Source organism: Onychostoma macrolepis, chromosome 01 (assembly GCF_012432095.1).
Source record: "Onychostoma macrolepis isolate SWU-2019 chromosome 01, ASM1243209v1, whole genome shotgun sequence".
Classification (NCBI taxonomy): domain Eukaryota; kingdom Metazoa; phylum Chordata; class Actinopteri; order Cypriniformes; family Cyprinidae; genus Onychostoma; species Onychostoma macrolepis.
Window position 1 is genome coordinate 28258458 of NC_081155.1, and position 10382 is coordinate 28268839.

Below are 10382 nucleotides of genomic sequence, written 5' to 3' on the forward strand. Positions count from 1 at the left end.
AGCCGAGATGAACTGGCTTTGTTTGTGGAAGTGATGTGGGCATTTACATGTTCGCATGTCTCACGTGGCTAATTATCATATGAAAAAGGCTCCCTGCTCACAGCCGTGATCACATTAGAGATATTGAGCTCAGACGGGAAAGAACGGACATCACATTGGTTTCATTACTTTATCAGAGAATATTTGTTTTCGACAGGACTTCATTTAAAAGTAGAAATTTCAAACTTTTTATAGATATCTCTCTCATGTCTGTGTCAAGTATTCACTGAGTTTTGGTTCATTTTTGTGACGCGTTTCAAAGATATTCTTTGGAGACCAAGACGGCTGTTATTATAAGTGTATACAAATAAAAGTAGACCCTTTACAGATTCAAATGATGTATTGCTCTAATCTGTTCGATCAAAAATGGAGTAATTTAAGTTCTATTCAGCGTTATCAGGAAAAAATGCCACAAAATGCCCAGAGGGTTAACAAAATAAGAAAACCTTACACACCAGCACTCTCTTCAAACGTTTTAAACCCCTGGCTCTTAAAAGTCCCCTGAAATGCTTCGAAAAACAAAGCGTTATTCTATGTGTTGACATCATTTTAACTGAAACAGGAAGACAGGGCGGGACATATCAAGCAGCCCACCCCTTTTTAAAATAGCCAATAGCGTTTGTTTATATCACAGCTTGGGCTAAAGCCGTTCAGAGCCGTTGAGCTCCGTAAAGTCGCATTTGACAGGGTATGACAACCACAATCTGATCCATATTGCTATAAAATATAGCATACTGTGTAGAATTCAAATAGGTCCGATACATTTTGTGGTCTGCGCCGACCCATGCATGTGATCCGCTCTGTGCTATCGTGTCTCTGGACCGGAGCAGAGTGTGTGCGCGGTGGTTAGCGTGAGAGTGCGAAACCAGACTTCTTTTTTTCCCTCAATGGAAAGCATATTTAGACTGTCTGAATCGTTCTGTCCCCATATAGTGCACTACATGCCATTCACCGTACAGAAAATACTAATCCTGTGAACAAGTGGCCTATTTCAGCAGCGGCTTCAGAGTCTATTTATAGTGTAAGGGGCGGGCGCTTCGAATTCTAGACCGCATTTGATTGGACAAAGTTTGATGAGAAGATGAAGTACGATGTGACGTCAAAAAAAAAATTGAGCCGTTTTGGCGGAAGTGACGAACTGCAAGCTTTGAATGCTTATATCTTCTAAATGCGAATTTTGTCACTGTTTTGGAGCACACTGGCATACAGATAACCTTAAGACTAACATATTGATACTAACACCCAAAAAAACTTCAATTTTGATTTCATGGGACCTTTAATGCATTGGGTTTCCTTCTAGGTAACTCGATGTTTTAACCTCGTGTAATAATTGTGTATGAGTTCCTCAGTTGTCGTCAGTGTGAAAAGTTGGATCTCAAAATCATATTTTCACTGCTGGAAAGGGTTCAAATATGAGAAAGATGCTGGAAAACCAAAGATTTTTGGACCTGGAGGATTTTCTTAAAAACAGTGGGCAGTTTAACTGTTCAGGACAAACAAGTGACTAATGAGCAACCATGACAAACCAAAAAAAAAAGGATCATCTAGGTAAGAACACACAGTATCAGGAATCAAGCATATGTAAATTTGCATGGGGTAATTTTTAAAATTCAGCTATTATTTTATCTTGTGGAATACATGTAAACATCTTGTATGTAAAATATCATATTTAGGACAGTATTCAAAAATAACATACATTTTTGTATGATCCTCCTCCTTTTGGTAAAATAATTAACATTTTGCAGATTGTCCAAGGTGTATGTAAAAAATTTTTCATATTTCATAAAATTGGAGTAGAATATGCAACTTGTATGAGTCATTGTTTGTATACAATCCAATTTTTATTTGAGTGTTAACTATTATATCTAAAAAATAAATAGCAACTGAACTTAATGTAAATTGTAAAATTAATGTACCAGTTGACATGGTTCTCTGTATATAGTATACATCATTAGCTAAGAGAGTTTTGTCCCTTAAGAGAAATTGACAAACTGTATCAGATTCAGACATACATCCAAACAACTCGTCGTATTGAGATAGGAATCTAATTGAATCAGGAGCAAGTGAATCTGAACCAAAACGGTTCATGAAACACCCAGCCCTAATCAACAATAGGTTTTTAGTAATAATTCATAAGAACACTGCAAATGACAATAGTTTAAAGATAACTAAGTGCTTAATGATGTAGCCCTTCTTTAGCATGTAAGTAAGTGAGTGCTTACTTGTATACTCTTTCAATAGTATATAGGCATAGGCTCGCTGGCAGAGCCATTCAGCATGATCAGCTTTCTCTCCCAATGCCGCATTTAGCTCCTATGATAAGACAAAGATATATTACTCATGAGAATCATATACACAAACACTGACACACATTTATTTTCTTCAACATTTTGAATGGTAGTATGCAGGGCTCCAGACTAACATTTGTGAGCAGTGACACAACAAGCACTAGTAAGTTCTACAGATGGTGGCGCAAGAAGCAGATCTGGTAGCGCTGGGGGGGTGATATGTGGGGTTATTAAAAACAACGATAATTTAATCATAAAAATACAATTGTTTTGCATTAACAAGTGCAGTTACTAATAATATTACACGTTTATTTCTTGGTAATGCACAATTGACAGTAAAGCACTGAGCTTGAGTTGGGAAGCGTACAAAATTTACTTTAATTCAAGACCGTAATAAGCAAAATATATATTTTTATATGAAAAAAATTATATATTCTGCTCTCATTAACTGTACCATTATTCTTTTATAGTAGCCTATTATATTGAACTGACCAACAGCGATTTTCAAAAGAACGCTCTTTACTTTGAGTAATTCAGTTCCAAATTGAACAAAAGTTTGTTTTTTAATGCACTTTGTGACTTTTCTTACTTACACATGAAAAGTGCAAAACTTTGATAAAATATTATTTCTTGATGATTTGATATTTTATAATAGTGATTTTATAATATCAAAATATAAAGCGAAAAAAGTGGAAATGAATGATTAATAAGTCATTAAGTGATGATGTCTTTTTAAATTTTAAATAAGTGTTTGTTTACCACTAGGGTTGTAACGATATACCAGTATGATGGTCTATCGCGGTTTGAACATGCACGGTTATCATACCGTAAACAATTGCATATCTATGGTTTTAAAATAAATTTTAAAAAATGAATGAAAAAAAAAAAAAATCTCACCCGCGCATATGCAATTTATTTTGGCTGCTTCACGCTGCATTCACGTGGCTGCTCACACACACTTGCAGCGGAGGAACGGGCAGAGGCAGAGACAGAGATTATATCGAATCTCCATCCCCCACCGAAAAAAAAGTTTAAATCTGGAGTATGGGAATACTTCGGATATATATAAAAAAAAAAAAAAACACCAACGCGGAGTTGTCCTTGAGGACGGATCCAATTGGCAAAAAATATGAATGTAAAGTGGCTGCAAAAGCAGGCAATACAGCCAACATGTTAGCTGACACCATCCCTCCGTGCAAATAAAGGTCTTGCTGTTTATGGTCAGATCAATGCAAATATCAACTTTTTACGCAGCAAACACAGAGTTGTAAATGAGAAAGAAGTTAATGTGCCTTCTAAAAATGTAAACAATTAAGACATTAAATTAACAATACCTTACCATAATACCTTAAATTAACATGAAAACCTGTATCTGAACTGTAAATCATGTAATTTTATGGCTCAATACTGTATGTTACCATAGACACTGTCCAACCCTGCTCATTCTGTGTTCATTTTACTTGTGCAGCTTTTAATGGGGTGATTTTTATTTTTGGGTGAACTATCCCTTTAAGCATTATATAATATCATATAATATATACATAAATGATTTAATAATGTAGCAGAAGGAAGTGGGTGAGTACATTTGAACAAATTCAGTGATAAAAATGTTAACCAAAGATTACAATTTACATCTGTAAAATACAATTCATTAAATTTCGGACATTTTATAATTAATGATATAAGAGCCCCATTTTCCACAATACATGCCACAATACAATACGAAATTACAATATGAAAATTAAAATTACAATACAAGACATGAGTTCACTGTTCATCACTATGATAATTTTGTGTTGCCAGATTTTTTTTAGCACTGAAAATAAAGTGTCAATTTGTTCAACAAACAATAGCCTTAGGCTGTAGAAGCAACATGGTCAGGTGGTGTAACTGGTTTGTGTCAATTGGCGTAACCAGTATTTTTCATAAAAATATAATATACAGGAAAATTAATGTGGAATAAAATGTAATCATGTAGTTTAGTATAATAATAATAATAATATGGTTTTTAACATTTTTTTTACATACTTTGTCAAAGATTATTTAGAAAAGAATTTGTGTTTTCAGCATATGTCCTGCCAAATATTGCAAACACATTAAAATGTACATTTAGAGATAACTAATAAAATCTATTTTCGTGTGATATTTTAAAAAGAAGTATTTATTTCTATGAGTAAGCTTATGCCATCTAGGTGGACAAAATATTGAATATTTCTCATTCATTGGCGGTTACACCATTTGACATTTTCATGTACATTCAGTCTTAACTTTTGTAAAAAATAAAAAAAATTGTACATATAATTTTTAACTACATAAAATCAACAAACACGCCATGTACATTTTAAAACACCTGATGCATGCTTTTAAAACTTTCTATTTTAAAGATTTTTGAATTTCTTATCTTGCCAACCCCTTTTTTGCCACCAACCCATATATACACACACATATATATATATACACACTCACACACATACATATATACATATATATACACACATACATATATATACACATACATATACATATATATAGTCATGGCCAAAAATATCAGCACCCTTGGTAAATTAGAGCTGCACGATTAATTGTTAAAAGATCACCATCTCGATTCAAACACCCACGCGATCTCATTTCTAAATGACAACGATTCAACCGTGTTTATTACACCTTTGAAAAAAAATCATACTGGAACATTAAAATCTGTTTTGCCGCTGACACAGAGAGCGCAGTTATGTTTAGGTAAGAAACAGCTTCACAAACAGTCTCTTCAACCACAAAGTATTATTTCGCTCTTACAATCATTCATATTATCACAGAAACACAGGGATAAACGTTTATAGTTTGGATGTCTATGGTAGCGATCAAAATAGAGCAAATCACCTTTTCAAAGTAACTGGCGCTTCAAATAACGTTTGTCTTGATTACAGTGTTTTTCCACTAGATGGCGACAAGTGACTGTTATAAAATGTATTTGTCATTGAATCATTAATTCAAAAATGCTGATTTCATCCAGTAAAGAAACAAGTATTCATGAGTCATATAATGAGTATATCAAGTATTCATGAGTCGTTGAATCCTTCATTCTAGGGCTGCAACAACGAATCGATTAAATCGATAAAAATCGATTACTAAAAGCGTTGGCAACGAATTTCATAATCGATTCGTTGTGTCGCGCGACGCGGAGACGTTTGATTATTAAAAAAAAAAAAAAAAAAAAAACTTTAGTTGAGCGCGGAGCGGAGTGAACACACTCGGTCTCTCGCGCACGGATGGTAGCAGAGTTTGGCGCCACATAAATAAAAAAAAGTAAAAAAAAAAAACGAGCGGAGGTAGAGGAAAGATACATGGCGGAGGCAGAGAAATCCGTGCGACCCAAGTCATCCAAGGTGTGGGAGCAGGGGCGGCGTTTGCGTATGGCAGTTGCCATACTCTAGCCCAGTCAGGTGCTGTGAAAAATTATCCAAACTTGAGTCGCTTATAATTCGTTTTTATTATTTTAAATCAGAGAGTTTTAAAAATAGTAAACCAATGATAAGCATTAAAATAACTTGTCAGTAAAACGCCATTGGATCATCGAGCTCTCAGCGAGACCTCGTAACTTCACCCCGCCTTCATTCAGATTGACGCGCCGCGCACAGCCTGGAGAAGATGAGATCTCTGCTTTTTCGCAATGCAAGGGTGAATAAATAATTGGTGTTTGAATAGTACAGCGTTTTCTTTACTCAAACACTATGTCAGTAAAGGATAATGTTTTTGTGTGTTTGAAGAGTGGAGAAGAATTAGTTATTTGCTGTCTATATACGTTTTAAATATCCTGTGCATTATGTGCATAAACGCTTAATTTGAGATTTTGGCCAAGTGTATTAAACGACAAGAAAAAACTAAGCGCCCATATAGCTACAATCAAAGTTATATAACCTGTAAAAGTTGATGAAAGCATAATGCACTTGCTGCTTCAGATAACAGTTACAGCCGTTCTAATGACAAACAAAACACTCCATCTCCGTCATTCTCTGGTCAAAAACATTATTAACTCCATTGAGCTTGATTTTCATATAATGTTAAGTGCAAGTGTCTGATACAATACCAACGCTAACGACGCAGTGTTGTTAAATTATTTAATTTTTTGCACTTCCCCAAAAAGTCTATATATTTGGCAGATGTAAAGCATACATGTGTATGTTTTTTGTGTTAGTCCATTTTTATTTTATTTTATTATTATTATAACAGCTCAGGGATGTTCAAGGAGCAACATGTTTGTGCACTTTCTAAAGATTTTAGTTCTGTTTTTGAATAAAGGGTTGGAAATGAATGCTTTTCTTTTTTTTCTTTTTTTAATCCGATTAATCGATTAATCGAAAAAAATAATCGACAGATTAATCGATTATTAAAATAATCGTTAGTTGCAGCCCTACTTCATTCAAACCACTTTTTCAGAATTTTAATAGTAAAAATTGTTTTGTTTTGTTTTTTAATAAAGGGAGAACAACAGTGTGCAGATCTTTTTTTCTATTATTTGATGTACCTTTTGATCTTGCACCTGGCCAAGACATTTTTGGATGTGCGTGCTCTGACCCTTCTTTTTACGTGCAATTAATATTTTGTCACAAATTATGTATTAATTAATAATGAAATTATTTTGTTTTGTTCAGAATCGTGATCTCTATTTGAGACAAAAAAAATTGTGATTCTTAATTCATCCAGAATCGTGCAGCTCTATGGTAAATATGATCAAAGGCGGCTGTGAAAATTAATCTGCGAATTGGCCATTAATATTACAGACATCCTGTGGTAAATTAACATTACTCCATCTACCCGTGTAAAACTAATCCAGTCCGAATAGGGCTTATGACATAATTGACATTTGCTGGCTTTGGCTAGCCTCCAAGCTAACGCATACGTGCCTGTATTGAATGATTACGCATCGCTCCAGTAGAGTTATTGTAAGCCAATTTGACATTACACAGTTTACACAAAACTTCTCCGTTTCCTTCTAATTCAAAATAATCCCACACCTTGCTGGTTCTTCGCATGGTCCTTTTGAGCTCACAACTGACATGAAGAAAACGCATGCGAGGTCTGAGGTAAAAATGTTGTTTCCGCTCAGACACGCTTTTAAAAATATTTAAATATATTTTTCAAAAGTTTTTAACTTATTTTTTTATTTTATTTTATTTTATTTATTTATTTATTTTTTAAATGTAACATTAAAATTATGGTAATTTAAATGATAAAATCATGTTTTTTTTCTCTCTCGTGTAATGGACTATTGTTTTCAGTGTCGACTAGCAGGAGCTGTACCATTTAGTCGAATAGTCGACTAGACCCGCACATCCCTACATGAGATACAGTGTCTCTTCCGCGGCTCGGTACGCTTTCAACTCGTTTTTTTTTGTCTCGAGCAACAGACTGTATGACATTCACATTACATGATTTGACAGATTTTTACGTAGAAAGGGCAACAACACATCGCATTGAAAGAAATGAACATTCATGTTTTCATAACCGCTGGCCAAATTAAAAAATGAAACTAAAATTAAATCCTCTTTGAGAGCAAGGGGGCCCCCTGGTGTTTCGGGGCCCTATGCAGCATGCGTACTTTGCATATAGGGAGGATCGGCTCTGCTGGGTACCCTCCTGGGATTACCAGGCTCGTCATATAAGATTATATGTTGTTAAATAACATAAATTTGTATATTAATGACGCTATCATTATTTACGGTGTTGCAATTTTTATTATTTTTCTCTGTTTCTGATAAGAACGAGGCAGGAGAGGTTTCTGTGAGGGTCTCAAGAGTCTCTATCTATATGTAGCACATATAAAATGAGCTTCACCGGAAGTTTACGAGCTGGTTTATCATTATGGGGAAGTTCTAAAGAACGCTCCATGCATATGGTCAGTTCTAACCGGAAGTAGTAGACCATCCGGGAATCTTTGACACACTCTTTTCAACACTCTTATCCCTGCATTCCAATGTGCATACTAGCCAACCAATCTGCCCTAAATAGTATTGAAAATAACTAATATCACATAGAATTTAGTATGCATATTGGGGGGCAGTCTGTGATTTGGGACATACTAATTCTATTTTCGCATACTATTTAGGACGGATAGTATGCGAATTGGGACGCAGCAAGAAGAGATACACACAAAAAAAAAAAAAAAAACGGAGAATTGGAGCATGCGCATATGCGCGCTGTATACAAACCCAACACAACAAGACTAACATGAAACAATATTTTTATAACACTATTTATTAATCTGTAGTAATGTTAGTTAATAAACATACAGTCGTTCATGATTCGTTCATGTTGTAGTTGTTGCTGTGACGTAGCCGTGTCTGACTAGGGTCGAGACGTGGGGTGATAATATCATCGTTTTACAAAATATACGGGTTGGCTGTACCGATACGATACAAATTTTTTACGTATTCAGCTAAACACGTCTCCATGTTGACGGGCCCTTAAAGCTGCCCACCGCTAGAGATCACGTTTTGAATTCTAAACACGTCAGGTAAACACGTTTTTTGAAAACAGAAAACAGAACTAAACACCTACCTCAAGAGCTCTCTGTGGATCCTTGTCTATGAAACCGTCAGAGAAACGCCTGCAATGAAATATGAATGATATGCATATACACCTACATATATATGAACGCACTGTATTAAAATGGGCTTAAATTACCCACCCGCTGGTTGCCATGGGTCCGCTCTTCGTACTTTCTCTCTTAAGCTCTAGAAAGTTCTGAAAAGAAAGAGAGACGCTAAAGGAAGTAAACTTGTGGGCCTATCAACCCCGCTCTACTTCCGGAATGAAGAACTATGGGAAAATACCTGACAAAATACACTGCGCACAAGAATTAGTGGTGAAAACAGATTTATTTATTTGTTTGTTTGTTTGTTTGTTTGCTTTCTTATTTATTTATTTATTTACTTGTTAATGTAAAAAAAAATAATAAACTAATAATAATAAATAAAAATAAAAAGACATGTACACCAGTCATTCTTGAGACATGGGACAAAACATGTCCAGCAATTAACTGCTATCAGGTTTAAAAAAGAAAAATATTTTCAATTGTAAAGGTTATGGGGATTAATAAATGTGTTTAACACAATGATCCCCTTCAATTTAATTTTATCATTATAATGTCAAATCTATATTGTCTCACTACATCTATAACAGTGTCCACAGAGAAGGGTTCAATCATTCATATGCTATAAAATGGACAAAAATGTTTTTTTATTAAAAATACCTTTTTTTTATCAAAAGTAACACTAATATCACATATCAAAGCAAGGTTGTTTTTCAGTGACACATGCATGTTTCATAAGGTTTCAAAAGACGTGTCAACACTTTTTGTCAACACCGTCAGACATTCATTAAAATGTAATAAAATCAGGGAATATCAGCAGCTGTCACTCTAAAGGACCTCCTTGTCACATCATTCCTCCTCTGCAGAGTACATCAGTGTCAGACAGGCTCTGCTAAGTTTTATATTTTTCAAATATTTTGGTGACGCTTTAGATTACAACCCGCAATGTACCGCGTAATTAAACAGAATTTACAGCGTACCGCTATAATGGCAACTGTCAAATATATACATACTTTAACAATAAAAAACAAGTTTCTCAAACAATTATTTAGCCTTCCTTAAAAACGGTCCACAAAACGGACAACATTGGCTATTCTTACTTTATAAGAAAATAAATTAATGTAATGACGGCGAGAAAACGACTATTCCTAGAGCATTTAAATAAAGAATAGCGATCGTAGCGGGCTGAGGCGCGATCGGACGTACCGCTTCCCTACTTCCACTGTCGGTGGATATATTGTGAAATAGGCCTATAGAGTGGGGGAACTATGATGTCACTTTGTAGGCGAAAACCCGGAAGCGAGTTAGCATTTTAGCACTTCCGGTTCCAACGTCCCAGAGTCAATGGGTTTTTTGAATGGGATTTTGGTTAAATCCCTAAAATAAGGTCCGTGGTTCACGCAGGCTCAAGATCCTTTCACGTTTTATTCTACGACATAAAACACACCAGTGACACCACACTCGTG

The 10382-nt window shown here is 35.0% G+C and overlaps 1 protein-coding gene across 6 annotated transcripts in view; it reads right to left on the reverse strand.

The window, feature by feature from the left end:
• Nucleotides 1-9158, reverse strand: part of sugt1 (SGT1 homolog, MIS12 kinetochore complex assembly cochaperone) — a 95975-nt gene extending 86817 nt beyond the window's left edge. For 2 of the 6 annotated variants that reach the window (XM_058787774.1, XM_058787746.1), the window contains exons 1-3: nucleotides 9013-9157; nucleotides 8883-8931; nucleotides 2262-2352 (exon numbers count right to left, since the gene is read on the reverse strand). In XM_058787774.1, the coding sequence (XP_058643757.1) occupies nucleotides 2262-2352; nucleotides 8883-8931; nucleotides 9013-9026 (154 nt within the window). In that variant the 5' untranslated portion in view covers nucleotides 9027-9157. Of the gene's footprint in view, nucleotides 1-2261; nucleotides 2353-8882; nucleotides 8932-9012 lie in introns of those variants that run through there. The other 4 variants (XM_058787763.1, XM_058787753.1, XM_058787778.1 and 1 more) reach the window with 4 other exon arrangements.
• Nucleotides 9159-10382: the final 1224 nt, after the last annotated feature.